General features: G+C 40.7%; 7 protein-coding genes across 7 annotated transcripts; 4 read left to right on the top strand and 3 right to left on the bottom strand.

The window, feature by feature from the left end:
* Window positions 1-1,467: 1,467 nt before the first annotated feature.
* LOC120417266 (uncharacterized) lies at window positions 1,468-1,950 on the bottom strand. Its single transcript, XM_039579221.1, has one exon. It carries the CDS (start codon window positions 1,948-1,950, stop codon window positions 1,468-1,470), a length of 483 nt encoding a protein of 160 aa, XP_039435155.1.
* A 2,920-nt stretch (window positions 1,951-4,870) lies between these two features.
* Window positions 4,871-5,520, top strand: LOC120417267 (peritrophin-44-like). Its single transcript, XM_052707046.1, has 2 exons — window positions 4,871-4,883; window positions 4,964-5,520. Exons 1-2 carry the CDS (start codon window positions 4,871-4,873, stop codon window positions 5,518-5,520), a joined length of 570 nt encoding a protein of 189 aa, XP_052563006.1.
* An 831-nt stretch (window positions 5,521-6,351) lies between these two features.
* On the bottom strand, window positions 6,352-7,295 carry LOC120417269 (uncharacterized). Its single transcript, XM_039579223.1, has 2 exons — window positions 7,245-7,295; window positions 6,352-7,185 (listed from the first exon to the last, which is right to left on the bottom strand). The coding sequence occupies exons 1-2, from the start codon at window positions 7,293-7,295 to the stop codon at window positions 6,352-6,354; spliced, it is 885 nt and encodes a 294-aa protein (XP_039435157.1).
* A 2,926-nt stretch (window positions 7,296-10,221) lies between these two features.
* Window positions 10,222-11,159, top strand: LOC120417270 (uncharacterized). Its single transcript, XM_039579224.1, has 2 exons — window positions 10,222-10,272; window positions 10,332-11,159. The coding sequence occupies exons 1-2, from the start codon at window positions 10,222-10,224 to the stop codon at window positions 11,157-11,159; spliced, it is 879 nt and encodes a 292-aa protein (XP_039435158.1).
* A 1,068-nt stretch (window positions 11,160-12,227) lies between these two features.
* LOC120417231 (uncharacterized) lies at window positions 12,228-13,174 on the top strand. The gene has a single exon (XM_039579193.2). It carries the CDS (start codon window positions 12,272-12,274, stop codon window positions 13,070-13,072), a length of 801 nt encoding a protein of 266 aa, XP_039435127.1. The 5' UTR covers window positions 12,228-12,271; the 3' UTR covers window positions 13,073-13,174.
* Window positions 13,175-13,920: 746 nt separating this feature from the next.
* LOC120417271 (uncharacterized) lies at window positions 13,921-14,865 on the bottom strand. Its single transcript, XM_052709184.1, has 2 exons — window positions 14,560-14,865; window positions 13,921-14,502 (listed from the first exon to the last, which is right to left on the bottom strand). Exon 2 carries the CDS (start codon window positions 14,399-14,401, stop codon window positions 14,072-14,074), a length of 330 nt encoding a protein of 109 aa, XP_052565144.1. The 5' UTR covers window positions 14,402-14,502; window positions 14,560-14,865; the 3' UTR covers window positions 13,921-14,071.
* Window positions 14,866-18,379: 3,514 nt separating this feature from the next.
* Window positions 18,380-19,306, top strand: LOC120417238 (uncharacterized). The gene is made up of 2 exons (XM_039579199.2): window positions 18,380-18,743; window positions 18,799-19,306. The coding sequence occupies exons 1-2, from the start codon at window positions 18,410-18,412 to the stop codon at window positions 19,227-19,229; spliced, it is 765 nt and encodes a 254-aa protein (XP_039435133.2). The 5' UTR covers window positions 18,380-18,409; the 3' UTR covers window positions 19,230-19,306.
* Window positions 19,307-23,624: the final 4,318 nt, after the last annotated feature.

Genomic DNA, 23,624 nt, shown 5'->3' on the forward strand with positions numbered 1-23,624 from the left:
TTGTGATCAGGGACAAAAGTTACCCCTTAGGACAAAGTTTCACGCAAATCGAAGAGGGGTCGGGGCAACTTTTCCCGATTTCGTGTGAGTTGGTAGAGAATTACCCTTTAAAGATTTAGCTGAGATAAAGAAGTGAAATATGTCTTTCCGTTTTTATTGATTTAATAAAAATAAAATTGATCTTAAACCGGACTTGTTACCCTTATTTGTATAATTTCATCTTGCTGAAATAATATTTAAAAAATCAGATCACAACGGGTGGCATGTCTCGCGATAAGAATGCAAGGGATATTAATAAAGATTTGTGCATCCGTTTGTTTCAAATGTGACTTCAGGGTTGAATGGTAGTGGTGTACTGAGTTTAAATAATAATTAGACAGTTTGAAATATTGAGTTTTCCAAGAAAGAGTAAAGTTGACAAGTTATTTGAATTGATAAAAAAAAATCAATTATGATGATGCTGAAAAAAATTCAGATTTTTCTTCTGCATATCCGAAGATTTCAGCCCTGTCATGGATGCTGTATGATGTACCTACATAAGATAAGATTAATGAACAAACTGCGTCGCACTGATTCTTGGAACGGTTTGCACAATATTTACAAAGGTGATGTTACAAAAGTTGTTTGCGTTGCATAACAGAACTTGAACTTCACAGACTGATAAATAGGAATCCGGGTCGATTCAACTAGAAGTTATTTTTTAAATTATTTCAAAATCTTTGAATTTTGTATGTAAATTAATGATAATTGTACTTGTTACACCATTTGGGTCAATTTGTGTTAATAATTGATTACCACAGGGAAGATTCCAACTTTTTGAAAAAAAAAAAAAAACAAAAATACCATGCTCTGAGGGCCTGTACCGAGGCATGTCAATAACCAGGGAAATATTTTGTTTTGTTTTATTTACATTTTATCTTAAGTAGCTCAAGTACCGTCATCAGGGGTGACATTGGGTCTGGGGGTGAGATTGGGTCATGTTTATTAAAAACTGTTGTACGTTGAGATTAAATACCTCTCACATTAATTTTATTAATTCTCACATTAATCATCATTGCCTTCTTTCGGGGGAATAATTGCAACACATTTCTTAGCCTTTGCATCGAACGTCATTTTCGCCCCACAAGCCATCTCCAAATAAGTTAGCTTTCCGGACAAGCTGATGTACGAGAAGTACCGCTTTGGATTCGCTGTGTTGGCAAACAATCCAACTTTGGGACATTTGAACACGCATTTGCCCAATTTAGCATCGAATGTAGCTTCTTCTCCACACGCGAAAACGTACGCATTCTCCAGCTTGGGTGGCGTTTGAGTGGTGTCAAACTGACAGTACGTGTACACTGAAAAAAAAAGTACCAAATTCCTAAATTCTAGGAATTTTGGCTCATTTCCTTATTAAGTAATCCAAAAAACCCGATTACTAAATAAGGAAAAGAGGCAAAATTCCTAGAATAAATGAATTGGGTACTATTTTTTTATTTCAGTGTAGTACTGGCTGTCACCCGGGAAGGCCGTGAAGATCGTCTCCGAATCGGTCTGGTTGCAAACCTTCGGACAGGATCCGGTGTACTGCTCACATGCGATGAATTTACTGCTGAACCGTGTTCCATCCGGGCAGTAGTACGTAACTGGTTCAGCTGATGCGTCGCTGCAGTCATGGTACTGCTGGCAAGAGCTCGAATCCGGGTAGAACCCAGGCCCAGTGCAGGTGAAGTCAGACGAAGCAGCGGAACATTCCTCTACGGAGCTGTCCGGTGACTTTTGACAAACTGCTCCGGTCTGTGACATTGCGCAATGTGGAGCTGAAGCCGGACAAGCCTGCCGTGGGTTGTCCGCGTCCTTGGTCTCATCCGAAGAGATGCAGATCTTGATCTTGCTACAGTCAGTACATGCCGTTGATCGCGTTCCGTCACATTTTTTCACGGGGTATGGATCTTTACCGCGCAGCATACCTGGCACGATTTCTTGAAGGAAAAAAGTCACTAAATTGAATTCAGATTTGATTCTTTTGAAAAGACTTACCAAAGTGGTGGAAAATAGAACGAAAATTAGCAGAAGTGCTGAAGGATTCATGGTTGAATGAAAACTTGTTGTTTTACACGGAGAAAAAAGAGTTCCCAAAATCGTGAACAAGCGTTCATGAAAATGGGAACCTCGAACAAAGTGTTCAAATTCCATGGTACGATTTTGAAAAACGTACCATGAAATTCGAACACTTTGTTCGTGGTTCCCATTTTCATGAACGCTTGTTCACGATTTTGGGAACTCTTTTTTCTCCGTGTAGCTTCGAATTTCGTGTCTTTTATACTTGATCACAATACTGAAAAATATATAGTATAAACGTGTGATCTATCTATTCTTACTTGTTTTGGCACATAAAGGTTGAATTTTGCGCAGTTATTTGCTATTGAAAAGGTGCTATGAATAACATATTACAACAATGACGATCAGCTTAGTTCGTTGAACTGTTGGGTGTGAGATGGTGCATACATTTGGAATGATCGTTTAAGCTTCATAACAAGTTGGTTTGCTGCTACAAGCAATTGTAGTGGTAAGAATTTAAACTTCATCATCCCGGTACGAGAATCGAACTCACGACCTCTGGATTGGAAACCCAGCATGCCGCTAATCGAAACCCATCCCCTACCGGTCAGTATTCCCAGTGAGTAGAATTACGCTTTGAAGGGATCTGACTTTGCCGAGCCAGACAGGAATCGAACCCATCACCTTCCGCTTACAAGGCGAAACCCCGTAACCTCACGGCCACGGAAGCTCGGCATTTCCAAAAGACGGAAATTCTGAATAACTTAGAGCAAACACTTGAAAATTTTTCTTATTTATATCTTGAAGAAGAATTCGTAAGCTTTTCAGAAAATTTAAGAAGCGGGTGGTAGATCTTTGGGTCGAGCAAATCCCGGCTCGGACCAATACAACTCGCCGTTGTCGTGCTATTTTGTTGCACGTGCATTTTGGGCCAAATTTGTGGCAGGACCTTGGAATGACACCTGAGGGAAAATGACCCTTTGTAATGTTAACATTCACACTAAAAGATGATAACCTTAGATGATAAAAACTGCTACTGAATCCACTTTTAAAAGCCGGCCCTGATACTCATTGAGTGTTCTCTTCACAGGGAACTGGGAAAGTTTTTTTTTCCAGGCAATTGAAATTTTATCATATTTTTATAAATGTGATTTTGACCCCTTTCCAGATTTGATATTCAAAAACCCAAAAAATATGTCTAAAGGTATTTCTAGTACGATTACAACTACAAATGTGATAACTTTGTTTCGCTGAGACCAATTAGAGGATGATCATGATGTTACTTTAGAGATCTACTAGTTAACCTGATTTTGTTTTACCTGGTCTTAGTGGAAAATCATCCAAATAACCCAAAATAGTAGTATTTTTTCCAATTTGAATGAAGTCAACAAATAATGACACATCTAATCTAATCTAATCTAATCTAACCCTAGCGCAGCCAGTCTTTCGAGGGCATCCTGGAAAATGCCTTAGGTTGATTAACGCCTAGCATCCTCTTGTCATTATTAACATTTGCAGTGCCCCATTGCAATAGATTGCATTGAAACATCACAAAACGTTAAAGCGGCCAGGCCAACTGCGTAAAGTTTACCGCAAAGATGATTCGTTGAAGTAGATTGAGTTTGAGCACGAATGTTCAAACAACAATACATTTCTGAATCTACAGGGGAGGAAGAAACGTGGGGATCCCCCGCTCACGTTCCTGTTTGTTTGGGCAATTAATCGTTGGGAGCACCATGCTAAGAAGTTTTGGTGCTCCGGGACCCTCTGGGATGGGACATAGTATTTCCACAAATGCCCTGGACACTATTTGCCGTGGTTATAGCGCCACAACTCGCTTTCTGTGGATGAGATACAGACAAATTAATAAATTGAAATAACAAATATTAATTGACATGTAATATTCAGGTTATTGAAAAATAACAGATTGATTGAAAGGTTCTATTTTGTAATTGTAATTTTATTTTGCTACAATATCCTGTTAGACAGATCAAAAAATCAAAAAAAAAATAGATTAAGACAAGCAAAATTGACTAGTTACAAATCGTGTATACACACACAAAATTACAATTACAATTACAAGTCAACAAATAATGACACATTGAGATTATCAAAAAAGTCTCATTTTTCAAAATTTGCATAGTTAACTAATCTTATATCTCATTGCAACGGTAGACGCCTAATCAAAATTGCAAGCCCCGCTCAAAACGTTCACTTTCTCCTCCATGATCTATGGCAAATAGTTTGCAGCACTTGTTGTCACACTTACGTCAATTATTGTCGGCTAGCCGATCAGTCTACTCGGCGCGTGCGTATGTTCTCAGATGAGAAGAGTTATGATTGATTAGCAACTTCATAAAAAATTTCGGGTTTGTTTGCGAGCCAGCCTACCGTTAAACGGTTAGCTTGTTTGCTCGTTATTTGCATGACCGAGTTAGGGATGGAGGATTTGGTTTTCAATTAGGGTGACTGAGGATCGAATGTAATTGTATATAAAGGTTGGATTCAGCGGTTATGACCAGTCAACTAGATACTACAAGAAGATGAAGACCTGGAGAGCTTGTGTTGGAGCGATTGGAGTTCTGCTGGTTTTGGTAAGACTTTTGGGAAAATCTTGCATTAGCAGTCGTAAAACTTACTAGAACATTCTCTTCCCAGACATGTCAAATCACCGCTCAAATTTTAAGTGATGAGTTCGTGCAGGGCATTCATAGACAGTTACGTACTGGTGAGGATTTCGATGATCCTAAACCCTGTGCCCCCGGACAGTTGACGGTCTGCGTCGGTTGCAAAAAAATCAAGATTTGCATTGGGGCTGAAACTGATGATGGACATCCAGAGCAGGCTTGCCCAGCCGCTACACCACACTGCAACAGTGAGGAAGGTGGAGTTTGTTCCACTATTCCGGACCCACTTGAAGAGTGTGCAGCAGCCGCCACAGAGTTCACCTGTACCGCCAGCGGAAAATTCCCGGATCCGTACTCCTGCGATGGGTACTACTACTGTGAGACTGTCGGTGGTCTTGGAGATGCCTACAAATGTCCAACCGGATACAACTACAACAGCAAGGTTCAACTATGTCAAAGAGCTTTCGGTGCCTTTGGTGGGTGCCAACCGGTCAACTGCACCGGCGTAACAGCCATCTTTACCCAGTATCCGGGAAATCCGCAGTACTTCTTCTATTGTAAGCAAGGAGCGGACGAAACAATTCCAAAAGAACCGATCATGTTTTCGTGCGGCGATGGTGCCTCGTTCGATGTTAAGGAAAACAAGTGCATCTACAAGTGTCCTCGCGAGGGACTGTTCAAGAAGGAAGGCAGTCCGGCGTCGTACTATCAGTGTTACTTCACCGGCGGAAGACTTGTGGCTAAGGAGAAGAAATGTCCCGGTGAAGGTCAGGTGTTTGACGAAACGAAGAAGACTTGCTTGAAGAGTACGACGTCAATGTCGTTTAGAAAACAAGTTTTTAGTGGATAAATTTCGCTTAGGAGTCAAATAAAGGATCGTTATTTATTTATTTATTCATCCATGTATCTGAAAATTAATAATAATTGATCTAAAACTGTGACGAAACAATTGCATATTTACCAAATTTGAAATTTGAGTCGTAGGTCCATATCACATATTTGTACAGAATGTATGGGTACAATCAAATAAAAAAAATACCAAATTCCCAAATTCTAGGAATTTTGCCAACTTTTTTTATTCAGTAATTGGGTTTTTTGGATTACTTAATAAGAACTGGAGGCATAATTCCTAGAATTAAGGAATTTTGTACTTTTTTTTTATTTCAGTGTAATTCTCCGCCAACTCACAAGAAATCAAAAAAAAAAAAAAAATGACCCAACCCCTCTTCGATTTGCGTAAAACTTTGTCACAATGGGGGAATTTTTTGTCCTTGATCATGAATCCGAGCTCCATTTTTCGATATCACGTTACGGAGGGGCTGTACGTCCCCTCCCATTTTTGAACATTCTGAAAATACGTGTTGTCAATAATTTGTAGTCTGAAATGGAGGATTTTTTTTTACTTTTCCTGACATTCTCGACTGTGGAAACGGCCTACTTCTCATCGTCTAATTAACAATACTGAAAAGTACTTTTCAGCATCCGTTTGATTGTTGAGATAAAAAAGTAATACTTTTTGATAATGTTTTGTAATTGAAGGAGTTTGAATTTCACAGGATTGATTAGCCCAAACTGCTTTTATGTTAAATAAATAAATAACTGTCCTTTATTCAACCACCACCAAGCAGAAGTTAACCACAATCTGGGCTCTTCTTCATACCTTTCAAGATTTACTCATTGATTACCAACGTTTGTAGGAAAGCTTCCTGAGCGAAGCGGCTGGCGCTGGCGTAGTCGTGGTCGCCGGTCCCTTCACGCATGTCTTCTTCGTATCGTCAAACACCTGACCCGCGGTCGGACATTTCTTCTCCTGGGACACAAGAACGCCGGCGGTGTAAGCGCACTGGTAGTACGACGACGGACTGCCATCCTTTTTGAACAGTCCCTCGCGAGGACACTTGTAGATGCACTTGCTCAGCTTCGCGTCCAGCGTGGCTCCGCTGCCGCACGAGAACATTACGGGTTGTTTCGGTGCCGTAGCATCATCCGGATTGGCCTTGCAGTAGTAAAAGTACTGCGGATTTCCAAAGTACGTCGTGAAGATTGCGGTGACGCCCGTGCAATTGGCCACTTGACATCCGGTGAAGCCACGCTGACACAGTTGAACCTTGCTGTTGTAGTTATAACCCGGGTCACACTTGTAGGCATCGCCCGGTGCACCGATGGATTCACAGAAGTAGTACCCGGTGCAGGAGTAAGGATCTGGAAACATTCCCGTTGCGGTGCAGTTGAATACTGGAACAGCAGCTACACATTCCGCCTTGGAGTCCGGATTGACAGAGCAAACTCCACCCTCGTCACTGTTACAGTACGGCATGTCGGTCGGGCAGAGCTGCTTCGGATTATCCGCGTCACTCGCGGCCGCAGTGCAAATCTTGATCTTCTTGCAGCCGACACAGACCGCCAACTGTCCCGCGGCACAGGCCGGGGGTGATTCGAACTCATCAGTCGCCGCTGTTGCTGCTCTCAGTGTGCCCACCGAAAACAAATCGTCTTGCGCAGAGATCCGACAGGACTGCGATAAACAAGTGTGAATTGAATTGTAAGAATGAAGGATCTTCTAAAGAGTCTTACCAAAACCAGCAGGACTCCAACCGTTCCAAAGCAAGCTCTCCAAGTGTTCATCTCGAGGCAGTAACTGGTAGACTAATCTCTGATTCTAAATTCTGCGTTTTTATACAATTGCATCCAATCGCACCGAAATCATTCTAACTGGGTCAAGCAAATATCAAACCATTAATCCAAAGATCGGTAGAATGACTTTTCTAGCTCAAATGTGCGAATTATTTAGATTTCAGCGCCGTCGTGCAACATTTGCTAATTTAAACCAACCCAGCGTGATTAGCTCCTACCACAGTTAGCCTGGGTTCGGTTCCAGTCAGCCCCGTTGGCTTTTTTCGAGACGAGACAACAACCTGTCTGATAGAGTCGCTGGTCGGTCGTTGGACTCACAATCCAAAGGTAGTCAGTTAAAATCCTGGGGTGAATGGGCTCTCCGTTTCAAGCCTTCGGACACCTACTTTCGAGTAGGCATCTCGCAATAGAGAACGCCAATGCAGTGCTGTAGAGTGAACAATTTGTTTTTTTTTTATATATAGACCACGTGAACACGTATTTTGGAAATTTCAGACCCCCTTTCCTCTTGGTGGACAATTGTTCATACAAAAACAACCCAAATGCCAACGTGTGACAAGATAGTACAACTGCAACCGCGTGCTAATCAATTAAAACAAGCATCCCTAAATCTCGAGCAATCAATCGATCAATAACCGGGCCGGCAAACGGTTTGGTGACTTCAATTAGAGCCGCACGTTATATATTCTTTTGGAAGGGTGAAAACTGGACAGCTGTGAGTTTTTGTCCTCTCGGGGAATCCCCAATCGTTTTAACAGTATTGTGATAATTGTTTGATCCGGCAACGCTAAATCCGATCAATCTTATTTGCGGTGCTTAAAACAGAAGATCGAAGTAACAGATTAAGAAATACAACTCGGTGAACCTCGTTGGATACATTTACGAATTTTGCGAATAAAATTGTTTTTGCAACTTGTTGCATAAACTACTACAGTCCAGACTCGATTATCCGAAGCCTCGATTATCCAAAGTTTCGATTATCCGAAGTTCGATTATCCGAAGGTTTGTATGGGACTTCGGATATTTTTTTTATTTTCTTATTTTTAACATCAAATTCAAGTTCTGCTACCCAATTTTAGTCAAATTTGAATAGTTGGCTGCGTATTTTTTGTAAAAGGTATTTTTTCAATATTCATCACCGCCATTTTGGCCGCCATCTTGGATTTGAAAATTTTAAATCATCTTAGAGTAGTTTCGAGGTCATACTAAAGCTCAACAATTAAAAATAGGACAACGAAAAAAAAAATCGTTATTCGATTATCCGAAGTTTTGATTATCCGAAGTAAAATTTTGCGATGGCCTTCGGATAATCGAGTCTGGACTGTATTTTATAAATCATCAACAAAAATAACAATGCAAAAAGTTAATTATGTTTCATCTTTTCATCACTTGTACAGAAAGGTTATGACACATTCTCCGGGCTAGTATACCAGTGGGAAAATTTTAAAACTTGATTTAATGGCGGAATAGATGTTGTGATTGGATTCTCTATAGTTTAAGGCTTGTAAAACAAACTTTTACAAACATTCAAAGATTTATAATCTCGACTTTTGACTGAACTTTTGATGTGAAGTATAAACTGGAATAAACCGAAATATCGTGTTTTCAGGCACCTCAATCAGCAAAAAAAAACACCTCAAAACACCCATGGAAACCCGAAATATCCGAAAATTGGTCAATTTTTCGCAAAGATACAGCATTGAGAATTTCCGTGACGTTACAGCACTAGCAGAACCTTTTTTTTTGCAAAAATCTGCGTTGTAACGTTAGAGGCTGCAAAAAAATAGCTTAACGTTTTTTTCTAAAACCAATGATGGCATTCCATTTCGCAGTCAATTTTACGTTAAAAACATACAAAGGCTAGTTTATGTTGATAATCAGAGCAGAATCATAGCCTTTTCTAAAAAAAATTGAAGGAACAAAATGCTCCACCGTTGTAACGTCACGCTACATATTTGCTCGTAGAACAGCAACCGAAGCGTTGCACCTTGTCCAGTCTTGATACTTATGGCAAATTTAACGTACTTTCAGAATCTGTAAAAATATTGAGGTGTTTTCTTCGGAATTTCCGAGTCACAGCGAAAGAAACGTCAAACCGTTGTAACGTCACGGCAGAATGTGTCTTATACTCTTTGATGCTGTTTTGGTTGTGAAGTGATCAAATACACTGACTTGCTGAAAAAATGACCATTTTTGTTTTTTTTATAAACAATTGTTGAAAAAGATTGTTCATAAAAAGTATAGTGATACTATGAAAATGTTTTATTTGCCACCTTAGTGATTTATTTTTTTTAGTAAAAATGATCAAAATATTAGTAAAATATTATTGTTTCATCTAAAAATGAAATAAACGTTTAAAATACATTCTAATCTGATGTGTCTTAGTAATAACAGTTTAATTGTTAGCAAATTAACATGTTGTTTCATGCATTGTTCCTCTTGCTCCAACGTTTTGTTCATTTGTCCGCTTGTTGAGTAAAACAAACGGAAAATTAATAATTTTAAAATCTTTTTTTTGTAGTACAAAACGGGATTTTTTAGAAACTTGTTCTAGCAAAGTCTTAGCCAAGACCTGGAATTAGATGATTATCCAAAAATCCGACTGATTTATTAACGTTTAAAATGGGTTTTAACGAGCATTTCCTTAGTTTGTTACACTTGCCCCACCTTCCCCTATAAAATTCAGCTCATAGGATTTGGCATGAGAGGGTTAGTTCAAATTAGCAAAATGTAGCACGATGGTAGCGAGCTCCAAATAATTTTCACATTTTAGCTAGAAAAGTCATTCTACCGATCTTTGGATTAATTGTTTGATATTTGCTTGACCCAGTTAGAATGATTTCGGTGCGATTGGATGCAATTGTATAAAAACGCAGAATTTAGAATCAGAGATTAGTCTACCAGTAACTGCCTAGAGATGAACACTTGGAGAACTTGCTTTGGAACGGTTGGAGTCCTGCTGGTTTTGGTAAGACTCTTTAGAAGATCCTTCATTCTTACAATTCAATTAACACTTGTTTATCGCAGTCCTGTCGGATCTCTGCGCAAGACGATTTGTTTTCGGTGGGCACACTGAGAGCAGCAACAGCGGCGACTGATGAGTTCGAATCTCCTCCGGCCTGTGCCGTGGGACAGTTGGCGGTCTGTGTCGGCTGCAAGAAGATCAAGATTTGCACTGCGGCCGCGAGTGACGCGGATAATCCGAAGCAGCTCTGCCCGACCGACATGCCGTACTGTAACAGTGACGAGGGTGGAGTTTGCTCTGTAAATCCGGACTCCAAGGCGGAATGTGTAGCTGCTGTTCCAGTGTTCAACTGCACCGCAACGGGAATGTTTCCAGATCCTTACTCCTGCACCGGGTACTACTTCTGTGAATCCATCGGTGCACCGGGCGATGCCTACAAGTGTGACCCGGGGTACAACTACAACAGCAAGGTTCAACTGTGTCAGCGTGGCTTCACCGGGTGTCAAGTGGCCAACTGTACGGGTGTCACCGCAATCTTCACGACGTACTTTGGAAATCCGCAGTACTTTTACTACTGCAAGGCCAATCCGGATGATGCTACGGCACCGAAACAGCCCGTAATGTTCTCGTGTGGCATCGGAGCCACGCTGAACGCAAAGCTGGGCAAGTGCATCTACAATTGTCCTCGCGAGGGACTGTTCAAGAAGGATGGCAGTCCGTCCTCGTACTACCAGTGCGCCTACACCGCCGGAGTTCTTGTGTCCCAGGAGAAGAAATGTCCGACCGCGGGACAGGTGTTTGACGATACGAAGAAGATATGCGTGAAGGGACCAGCGACCACGACTACGCCAGCGGCTTCGCTCAGAAAGCTTTCCTACAGCTTTTGGTAATCAATTACCAAAATCTTGAAAGCTATAAAGAAGGGATCAGATTGTGGATAACTTCTGCTTGGTGGTGGTTGGATAAAGGGCAGTTATTTATTTATTTATTATGGAAAAGCACAAGGGCAGCATATGACCAAGAAGGTTAAAACTGCCAGAAATAAAAGAATTAACAACAACATAAAAAGCAGTCTGGGCTGTTTAATCCTGTGAAATTCTAAGCTCTTTGTTCGATATGTGGTCCCCGAAAATGAACTAAACTAAACTAACATAAGCCGGGTTCGGTGGTGTAGTGGTAAACGTGTCGCCTCTCAATCGGCCCCGGTGGTACTTTTTGAGACGAGATTTGTCTGATCACGCCTTCCGTCGGATGGGGAAGTAAATGTTGGCCCCAGTCTAACCTAGAGGTAAGGTCGTTAGTTCAGTCCAGGTGTAGAAGTCGTCTCCTTGGGACCTGTCTCGGTAGAGTCACTGTTCGGCAGTTGAACTCACAATCCAAAGGTTGTTAGTTCGAATCCCGGAGTGGATGATGAAGCATTCGGACACATTTTATATAATTTATTTATTTTAAGGTCGTTAGTTCAGTCCAGGTGTAGAAGTCGTCTCCTTGGGACCTGTCTCGGTAGAGTCACTGTTCGGCAGTTGAACTCACAATCCAAAGGTTGTCAGTTCGAATCCCGGAGTGGATGATGAAGCATTCGGACACATTTTATATAATTTATTTTATTATAAAAAAAAACTTTCATTCCTTTTAAAATTAAATGTCATAGTTAAAATATGTTTAAATCACCATACTTTTCTAACAAAAAAAGAAAAGACACTTTTTATTTTTGACACCATCGACTTATATTTGATCTAGATAATGCCGTATCTGACAACTCGTGACATTATTTTTTTAAACTGCAGCTATAATCCACTCGGCCTCACCTGGACCATTGTTTTATTGTTTGTGTCTGCTTCATGCAATTTTCGTATGCGAGACATAAAATATATTGTATCTTCCGGGTGATAAGAGCGTGTTAGTTAAGGTTATCTCTCAAAAAATAAAATCTTTATTTAAATTTAACCAAAAAATCTTGGGCCAGCTCAGTCTTGAGAGTATTTCGCAGGCATCGGTCACGATGCGGTTTAGTACTGCACTCTTCAGCACTAGCTGCGTACTGTTGGGTTTTGCTCAGCTCTCACTGGGCCAACTCAACGCCTGTGGTCGACCGATCGATCCTTTACCTACGTTAGTTTGCACGGGATGCAACACGGTCAAGATATGCATTGGTCCAACAAGCGCTACAGAAGGATTATGCGTTGGTGGTCCGTACTGTCACCAGAACGGCAATGCAGTAGACTGCACCGATGAAGCTCCTCCCGGATGTGAACCGGACATCATTACAGAGCCTCCTCCACCGGAACCGGAAGGTGAAGATGGCGATCCAGAAGAGGGTTCCATCCTGTGCACCGGAGTTGGCATCTTCCCGGATCCAACCGACTGCAACGTCTACCACTACTGTCCAGCCCGGAACCGGTTCTCGTGGGTCCAGGTGTGTCCACCGGACTATGCCTTTGCGTACACATCCCCGGCGGCCTCGGACCGGTTCCCTTGTAAGCAGATCAAGACGGAAGCGAAGGATTGCGTCAAGATATCCTGCTCCTCCAGCGGTGACACCCTGAAGTCGTACGGAACCAGCAAGATCTTCTACGGGCTTTGCTCCGGCGAAGGTCGAGTGGCGATGGTAAAGTGCAGTGAAGGTGCCACGTTCAACGGGACGGAGTGCGTGTTCAAATGTGCTAAGGAGGGACTGTACCCGAACACGGTGGACCCGAAACAGTACTATCAGTGCTACTTTGCGGGGAAAACACTCGTGGTTCGGGCGAAGAGCTGCCCAGAGGGAAGGACCTTTGATACGAGTCTGATGGTGTGTACTTGAAAAAATGGAAAATAAAATAAAAAGATGTTTCCAACGTTACTGAAAATAAATCGAGTTAAAACCCTGTCAAATTATTTACTTTGAAAACAATTTAGAATCTGATGTGTGTTTTTTTTTTTGTTTTGATCATCTCACTTGATTTTCCGGTCTCAAAAATATTTTTGTCGTAAAGCTCGTCCAATTTCCTACAAGTTTGTATTGACTGAATTAACGACTTCGTAGGTACAGCAATTATCAAATTACAAATACAAAAATCTATATATATAAAAAATTTCGACGGTTTTGTTCGAACGCGAATCAGTTCAACACGGAGCGTTGGATCGAGGTGCTCTTTGTTGCGTTGGGTTCGTATAAGCCCAAGGAAGGTTCTTATGCTAACTAATTGACTTTTTGGCCACTCTGGAACCGATAGGAGGCTGAACAGGCAAAAAATCAAAAAACGTCAACAAACGAAAAAAAGGCATAACGAAGTTTGTCGGGTAAGGCTTGTATTTAAATAACTTACGTCCATTTCAAATGTCATCTCGAGCGCAACTGGTTTCATATACACAAATTGATTATATAAGCTTAGGATAACATGTATACTAAGTTTCATTGAATCAGAGAATTGAATCAATCCTGATTTTGAACTGAACCATCAGTGCAATTAAACAATTGGAGAAGCATACCTGATAATAAAGCCTTGGAATAATTTTTTAACAACTATGCTCAGTCTTAACTCTCTTCAAACGACAATATTTTGTTGTTGTCATATTGTATTTTTTAACTCACGATTTCAAAGAAAAAAAACATAATGAACTTGATTGAACGTAACGTATGGATATTGTGAAAAATAAAAGCAAAATTGATACAAATTTAAATAATTTTATTATTTGTGTTGAAAAGTGACTTTGATACAAGATTTTCGGTGTGTGTTGAGGCCAACAAAATTAACTTACTTTTACAATGTCAATACAAAAAAAAACATTTTTTACAAACTCGTAATTCTTCCATCCAACATCAACCACTTGGAGTCAGGCAAATACCAATCACCGCTTCGAAATCTTTCCCCCCCGGACAGGAAATCTCCATTGCCACCAGTTTGGTACCGCTGTAAACACACTCGTAAAACTTCTTCGGATCATGGTGCGCAAAGTTGCCCTCCTTCGGACACTGGAACACGCACCCGGACCCGTTGAACACATAGTTGGTGTCACACTTGAGCATCTCAATTTCAGATCCCGAACAGAAGGCAAAGTACGTCTTGCTGGTGCCGTAAGCCTGGAAGATTTTGCCCGGGTCGCACGTTACGGTTACGCAATCCGCGGCCAGCTTCTTCTGCTTGCACATGTGGGTGGCCGCGTTGAACACGTTGTTGGGTTGACAGTCGTACACGGTGGAGGGTTCCCCGACAGCTTCACAGTAGTGGTAGAACTGGCAGGCCTTGGGATCTTGGGAAATGGTTGATTAGAGGGATTTGGATTGATTTTGAAAGTTGCTAAATTTACCTGGGTAGAATCCGATTCAGGTGCATTTTAGAGGTTCCGGAGTACACCCGTATTCCGAGCTAATAGTAGTTGAGCGTTCGTGTTGCAGTATGGTTTATCCAACGGACAAGATTTTCGCGTCATGTCCCCTTGAATACAAACCAGTGTCGAGCTACACGTAGTACATACCGTATAGATTCCAGAGGTATCACATGTCTGTGGAAGTGGAGAACTGAAGCTTGTGATGGAATACGGAGACTTCACGGCTATGCCAGAAAATTCCACAGCACTTATGGACTGTAAGAATACCACTACCGCATAGACAAAAAGGACGACGTTGCTGGGCATTCTTTAGGAACGTGATTTTGAACTGTAAATAATCCTACCTTAGCAACACACTTTTATACCGGCAGAGTTGCAGCTGCACCCGTTTATTTTGGTAGCAATCAAATCTAGAAGATGTTTGTTTTTCAAGTCCTTGAAGTGTGTTGTCAACCCGCGTTGAAGGATGCAGGCCCGTAGCCAGAGGCTATATTGAGATACTTTACTTATTCATAGCTATGAAAATTTAAATATAATCTGTTTAAAGGGTTTCATTGTTACCAAAACAGGAATTTTAAATTGATTTTTGGTAGAGTAGTTCAATATTTGTGTAGAAGCTGTTGACTCTTTTGTAATAAGGCCCGTCCATAAGGGACCATCCATAAACCACGTGGACACTTTTTTGGGAATCTCGAACCCCCCCTTCCTTCGTGGACAACTGTCCATACAAAAAAAACTTTTTTGTATGGAGCGTGGACAATCGCCATACCCCCCCCCCCCCTAAAGTGTCCACGTGGTTTATGGATGGTCCCTAAACCACGTGGACAGAAGTATTTAAGAGGCAGTATTTGTAAATCGTCGCTTGTGTGCTATCTTGTGACACGTCTGCTGTAAAAAGATATGACGTGTCACAAGATGGCACACAAGCGACGAAATATTGCTCGGTTTGTTCTAGAGGTCGTATCAAGTTGCTCCGATTTGGATGAAACTTTCAGCGTTTGTTTGTCTATACATGAGATGAACTCATGCCAAATATGAGCCCTCTACGACAAAGGGAAGTGGGGTTAAACGGGCATTAAAGTTTGAGGTCGAAAAAACATAAAAAAAATCTTAAAATTGCTCGCATTTCCGTAAAATTTCATCAATTCCAACCCTCTTAGATGCATTCGAAAGGTCTTTTGGAGCACTTCAAAATGTGCCATAGACATCCAGGATTGGTTTGACTTTTTCTCTTAGCTTTTGCAAATTACTGTCACTGAGACCAAAAAGTGCCGCTATGGAAGCCTACAGGGCAAAAACTAACGTTGTAAAATGTTTGTTATAGAAAAATCGAAAAACTATGAGAAAAACTGCGATTGGCCAAAAAGTTATTACCTTAGGCTTATAGTGCATGAAATTCCCTAACTTTTGACCTATAAGAGTATGGTTGTTGGAGGCTGTTGCGAAAAGATATTAAGGTTTTAAAAAAATCCATTTTTGACAGTAATTTGCAAAAGCTATGAGATAAAGTTCAACCAATCCTGGATGTCTATGGCTCATTTTGAAGTGCTTCAAAAGACCTTTCGAATATATTTAAGAGAGTTGGAATTGATGAAGTTTTACTGAAATGCGAGCAATTTTAAGATTTTTTATGTGTTTTGGACCTCAAACTTTAATATCCGTTTAACCCCACTTCCCTTTGTCGTAGAGGGCTCATATTTGGCATGAGTTCATCTCATGTATAGACAAACAAACGCTGAAAGTTTCATCCAAATCGGAGCAACTTGATACGACCTGTTACACATTGGTGAAAAACTCGCTCTTAACCTGACATTAATCATTATACGACCGGGAATTCCCGGGAAATCGACCATTTTTGAACTTCTCGATCACAGAGAAATTTTGGCGAGAGTCTTGGGAAATTTGATAGCTATAAATATTGAATAAAAATAATAGAAAATTAATCACAGAGATGAGATGCGAAAGCTTATAAAAACAGTTTGATAAATGTTTAATAGTTATTAGACCTTCTTCACAGATTTTTTTGAATAGATTCCCTTATTCTAGCAATGCAAAAGCCACATCAAACGTCCATTGGATCATTCTTATACAAAATCGGCTGAACTTTTTGAAAAAAAAAAAAAATACATAAGCACAATATTGAGTTTTATTGGCGAAACCTTGGAAATACTGGTCAAAAATGGGCAAAATCATCACCACTTAATTTAAAAAAAAATTAAATCTTGAAAAATAATGAAATTCAATACATTTCAAATATAAATAGCAAGATTCAACTCTCGATTTCCAGGAAATCGTCACCCTCTAGCTACACGTTTCAACAAAATCATGTTGTACAGTCAAGACTCGATCATCCAAAGTTTCCAAATCACTTTAGAACATTTTTGGGGTCATATTTGAACTCAACGACTTAAAACAAGACAACGACAAAAATGCGATTCGATTACACTACATGCGTCTCCTCCCAATTATACGAGCCATCTACAAGAATATGGAAGCGCCTGGTGCTTAGCCATTTCCTTTAAGCACAAAGGAAACAACCAATACAAATGTATAAAAAAGTTGTCAAGTTCGAGGGGTCCACAGCTAGCATTTTTTGTACGATTTTTAAAATAAATATTAAAAGTTTAAAATTAAAATATTTGAAAAACTTTTTTTTATTTATTTGTTTACTCCAGGGAGTCTTTGGATGACCATGGACATCCCGAAGTACCCATAGACCTGTGAGATACATAACATTTTAGTAAACAAATAAATAAAAAAAATGTTTCTCATATATTTTAATTTTAAACTTTTATTATTTATTTCAAAAATCGTACAAAAATGCTAGCTGTGGACTCCCCGAACTTGACAACTTTTTTATACATTTGTATTGGTTATTTCCGTTGTGCTTAAAGGGAATGGCTATGCACCAGGCGCTTCCATAATCTTGTAGATGGGTCATATAATTGGGAGGAGACGCATGGTTTTTATTAAATTGTTCGATTTTTTATGTTAAAAAATTTACCACATTCGCGTCAGTCCGCGTGGACATAAAATCAAATTCTGTCGATTGCATCGGATTCGGGGAAGCATTTTCTCTGAGGAACCGATGAGATATCGTGTTTCCCATGACACAAGTTTTGTTTTGTCGAGTAGTGTTATCTGAAGATTTGAATATCGAAGTGTAATTTTTACGAGGACTTCGAAAAAAAAGAGTGTATTTTACCTGACAAAACATAAAAATTTAAAAAACATTGATCATTGATAATCACTTATTAATTATTATAATTATTACGACGGGTTCAGTTTGTCAAAAAATCTGAAATAATCAATTCGAACACATTTTTTTGGTTTTTCATTTTCAAAAAATAGACCAGTGCGTTTTGTTTTTTGGATAACATTTATTCTTACCCTGACTACAGTACTGCTAAATTGCCATGACTAGTTTTTGATTGCTATATGCTGGGTTTAAATTCTTCAGTCATAGAATTGCAACACACTTCTTAGAAATACCAATTATAATAAGCAAGCAAAAACAAGTTTTTGCTAAAAACTAAATACGACAATTTCAAAGTCCTCTGGAAAAAAATATAATATTTGGCAAGGTCTTATCTTCCGGTGAACTCGCCAAAAATATTATCTGCAAACATTGCAAAAAAGCAGACAGTTTAATCTCTTGTTTGAATTGCTCGCTTTCAAGGTTGCAATAAGGAAGCAAATTGTCTCCAACGAGTCAGTTTTTGCAAAATTTGATGCAATCTGATGTCTAAAGTTCCACCGTCATATCTCTAAAAATCAAGTATAAAAGCATCCGAATGTGAGCATATGCTTCACAGTGAAATTAAGCAGAATGTCGTGCAAACTTGTACTAGCAATCTTTGCTGCTGCGGCGATGCTGCAACTGTCGGCAGCTGAGGTGGAGTTTCCGGGAAAGCTTGTGAATTCGCCCTACTCCATCGCTCCATTTTTCAATTTTCCGGATTCTTGTGAGGGAACTGATATTTATACGGTTTGCACTGGCTGCAAATCCTATCTAGTTTGTGCACCAGGAGTCGACGCGATAGAAACTGATTGCCCTACGGAAAAACCGTACTGCAACAAGAATGCCTGCTCGACCACTCTGAGCTCGGAGTATGAATGTATGCCGGATTCTTTGAAGTGTACCGGAATCGGATTCTACCCAGGTAATATGAACAAAGCTGATGATTTTCTCGCAGAACTAATCCATCTTTTTTCTAGATCCCAAGCTATGCCAGTACTACCACTACTGTGAGGCATCTGGCCAGCAATCAAACGTGTACGACTGTCAACCAAACAACGTGTTCAACCCGGCCACCAACATGTGCAAGCAGAAAAGACTGGCCGCGGACTGCGTGGCCGTTAAGTGTGATCCGAACAAAGTCTTCCAGGCTTTCGGCTCCAGCAAGACGTACTTTGCGTACTGTGGCGACGATGGAAAGATTTTGATGCTTAAATGTGACACCAACTATGTGTTCAACGGGGCCGGGTGTGCGTTCCAGTGTCCAGGCTTGGGTAACTTCCCCCATACCGATCCGCAAAAGTACAACGAGTGTTACTTCAGCGGAACCAAGCTGGTATCGAAAGAGGTGAGCTGCCCGGGGGAGAAGGTATTTAACGCTGACAAGCAAGTTTGTCTGACGGCGTCTTAGTGAGGATGGTTTATTTTCTTAATTTGTAAACATTTAGTGAAATTGAAAAAAAATAGATGAATTAAATAAATATTAGCGAAACAAATTTGACTTTGACTTTAGTAAAATTAAAAAGAAGTCACTTTTTTCTAACAACCTAACAAGTGTTCTTACAAATGGTAAGAATTTTAGTAGCATGCCGGGCTGTGAAACTGGCCAGTTTTTTCTACGACTTCAACTCCAAGATCGGCTGAAGATGATCTAGTTCGTATTTCGTAAAATTTTGAAATTTATGAAAGAAATTTTTGGATTGTTGTCTAAAAATGTACAAAATGACTCGAAATTTAAATTCCTTTCAGTGTGACTGTGTTTCTTCACATCGAAGTTTTTTTTTCTGTTTTCATTTTTTAGATAAATAACTTAGCAAAAACTAATGTATTTTTACAGAACAAGTTTTCTGTGATAATGTTTTTTTTTTGAAAAAAAAGCTTTCTAAAGCAAATTATTCGTACTGATCGCTGCAAATATTTTAAAAATATAAAAAAATGTCTCAAAATGAGTCAAAAAATTAGGGAGCAAAAAATATTGTTCCATAAAATTTGAATTTTGAAGAACAACAATTTTTTTTTCATTTAAATTTTTTTTTTAAATATTTGAATAAAGGTGTACTACAAGGTTTTTAATTTTTTTTTAAATATTTGAATAAAGGTGTACTACAAGGTTTTTTTGTAAAAGATAGTCGAATCCAAATTTCGTTTGAATAAATTTTATCATATCATTTAAACGAACAAAAATTAAAATAGGTCAGATAACCACATTTTTGAAAGTTATCTTTGTGTTTTATTATTAAAATTTATCAAAAGTTAGATCCGGCCCGCCACTGCTTCAGAAAAATCAGATATGGCCCGAAGGGCCAAAAGGTTGGGCACCACTGATCTAGTTGTTCCAGTTCCGACTCCGAATCCAGCTTATATAGATTTATTGATTCTGAATGATCGAACTTTACCGACTTTAAAAACAACTTCAATACAAAGTTATTGCAAATTTACTAGCCGTGACTTCTCAGATCTGAGGAATCCAACTCTGTTTCAAAAAATTATTAGGAAACCTTATTATGCAAAGCAGCATCTTGTGACATGAGGAATAACCTTTATGTAGTTCATAATCTAGTCACAATTTAAAAAAAAAAACTAACTTAATCCACCTATGTGGTTGGTGCCTTCCTCACTCTTTTCCAAAAATGGGTGATATGTAATATGATGGGTTTGGACACAAATTTCGTCTAATTTCGTTAAGTTTCGGAATACAAAAAATACACATATTACTCAAGGGCTCATAAGTGGCATCTTAGGTGGTCATAGCTTGAGACAGGGTTGCCAGATCTTCAATGTTTTGGACTCGTTGGAAAGGTCTTTCGATTCACTCCCTGTTCAACTTTTGTTGTGTTTGGTCGTCTTTCGAGCTAGCTTAGCGCGTTTTTGACGGTGTTTTGTTAACTTTCGCCGACGGCCATGGCGGCGGCCGCGACGGTGGAGAGTGAGTGGACGGAGCACAGGGCTGAGAATGGAAGGACGTTCTACTGGAACGCGACCTTGAGGAAAAGTGTGTGGGAGAAACCGGACGGGTTTCAACCCAAGACGCAGGCGGCGACGGGCATGGAGGTGGAAGACTCCGAAGGAGGAGGAGAGGACGGGGGCGAATTTCGTCCCGTGGTCAAGGTTCGCCGCAGGAAGGCTAAGGAGGAGATCAACGTCGGCGATGGCGGCAACGACGGCGATGTGGAGAAACTGCTCAGCAACAACAAGTTCAGCCCGCTAGCGGAGGAGAGCAACAACAACAACAATGCGAACCCAGCAGCAGAAAAAACCATCCCCGTGGTACCAGCAACCGGCAAGTCGGCCGGGGAGAAGAAACAGCCGCCGCTGGTGGTGAAAGAAACGAGCTTCGCCCGCCTTGCGAAGGTGATGTCGTCATGTGATGTCCAGCCGGAACACAAACTGACGCGGTACGGCACCAAAATTACGTGCTTCTCGAGCGACGACTTCGACACGGTGCAAGCTCACCTGAAGAAGAACAAGGTGCAGTTCTACACGCACGGAAAGCGCAGTGCGAGACCGCACCGGGTAGTAATGCGAGGTCTCCCGAACGTGGAACCGGATTACATCAAGGAGCTGCTCAAGACGGAACATCAGCTGGACGTCTTGGCAGTACACGCCATCAGGCGGAAGCAGCAGCTTCCCGCCATCGATGAGACGCCTTTCATCGTGCTCTTCCCCAAGGGGCACACCAGTCTGAAGGAGTTGAGTAGCAAGGTAAAGAAAGTGGGACCAGTCGTCGTCCGGTGGGTGGCCTACCGGAACAAAGAACCGCACGTGACCCAGTGCAAGAACTGCTTGCAGTTCGGTCACGGAACCAGTAACTGCCATCTCAAGCCCAGGTGCAGCAGCTGTGGGGGTGCCCACAACACAGAAACGTGCAAAGCAGAAGAAACGCAAGCGAAGAAATGTGTCAACTGTTCTGGATCCCACGAGGGTCTGGACCGCAGCTGTCCCAAACGTGCGCAGTTCATCCAGTCGAGGCAGCAGGCGTCCATGCCGAAGCCGCCAGCATGGAGGAAGGACAATCAGACTCCGGCAGGAGCCGCGTTCACCGCGGTGGATTTTCCTCCGCTACCTGGAGCGGTACCGGAAGAGAAACATCCTCGTCCCGCAGGAAGAAGTAGCGAAAATACTGGCGCCGGCGCCGGTGCAACCCCGAAGGAGCAACAAGGTGAACGGAAGCTGTACAGCGAGTCGGAGCTGTGGACCATTTACCGGGAATACAGAGTTCGCTTGAGCCAGTGCAAGACACCCGAGGAACAGATTGACGTGATCGCACACTTGCTGACACATGGCACGAGAAAATAATCATCTTATTTACGGTTTTTTATTTTATTATTTATTATTTTTGTACTATTGATCCTCGGTCCTAACCTGGTCACAGTACCTAAAAGGACCTAATAAAAATAAGTTATGAAGAAAAAAAAAAAGGTCTTTCGATTACCTAACCAACGATGTGTCGGTTGATGGATCCGGACATTGTTTACATACATTTAAGTGAGATCCGGCTACAAAAAAAGTACATAAATATCACTAAAGTGGTCAGAACTCGAGACAGGGTTGCCAGATCTTCAATGTTTTAGACTCGTTGGAAAGGTCTTTCGATTACCTAACCAACGATGGGTCGGTTGATGGATCCGGACATTGTTTACATACATTTAAGTGAGATCCGGCTACAAAAAAAGTACATAAATATCACTAAAGTGGTCAGAACTCGAGACAGGGTTGCCAGATCTTCAATGTTTTAGACTCGTTGGAAAGGTCTTTCGATTACCTAACCAACGATGGGTCGGATGATGGATCCGGACATTGTTTACATACATTTAAGTGAGATCCGGCTACAAAAAAAGTACATAAATATCACTAAAGTGGTCAGAACTCGAGACAGGGTTGCCAGATCTTCAATGTTTTAGACTCGTTGGAAAGGTCTTTCGATTACCTAACCAACGATGGGTCGGATGATGGATCCGGACATTGTTTACATACATTTAAGTGAGATCCGGCTACAAAAAAAGTACATAAATATCACTATAGTGGTCAGAACTCGAGACAGGGTTGCCAGATCTTCAATGTTTTAGACTCTTTGGAAAGGTCTTTTGATTACCTAACCAACGATGGGTCGGTTGATGGATCCGGACATTGTTTACATACATTTAAGTGAGATCCGGCTACAAAAAAAGTACATAAATATCACTAAAGTGGTCAGAACTCGAGACAGGGTTGCCAGATCTTCAATGTTTTAGACTCGTTGGAAAGGTCTTTCGATTACCTAACCAACGATGGGTCGGATGATGGATCCGGACATTGTTTACATACATTTAAGTGCGATCTGGCTACAAAAAAGTACATAAATATCACTTAAGTGGTTATAACTCGAGACAGGGTTACCAGATTATCAATGTTTTAGACTCGTTGGAAAGGTTCAATTACCTATTCAACGATGTATAACATGATGATGTTTGGTTCAGTTTACTGCCATTTATTCAACTTCCAAAAATATGCGAAAACACATTTTTATACATAACTTTTGAACTACTTATCGAAACTTCAAACAATTCAATAGCACCGTATGGGACCCTAATCCAAGTCGAATGCACTTGGTTTGGTCAAAATCGGTTCAGCCAGTGTTGAGAAAACTGCGTGACATTATTGGTCACATACACACACACATACACACACACATACACACACACATACACACACACATACACACAGACATTTGTTCAGTTTTCGATTCTGAGTCGATATGTATACATCATGGTGGGTTTTCGAGCTTTGAATAAAAAGTTCAATTTTAGAGCAGGATTATAGCCTTACC

This window comes from Culex pipiens, chromosome 2 (assembly GCF_016801865.2).
Source record: "Culex pipiens pallens isolate TS chromosome 2, TS_CPP_V2, whole genome shotgun sequence".
In the NCBI taxonomy this organism is placed as follows: Eukaryota; Metazoa; Arthropoda; class Insecta; order Diptera; family Culicidae; genus Culex; species Culex pipiens.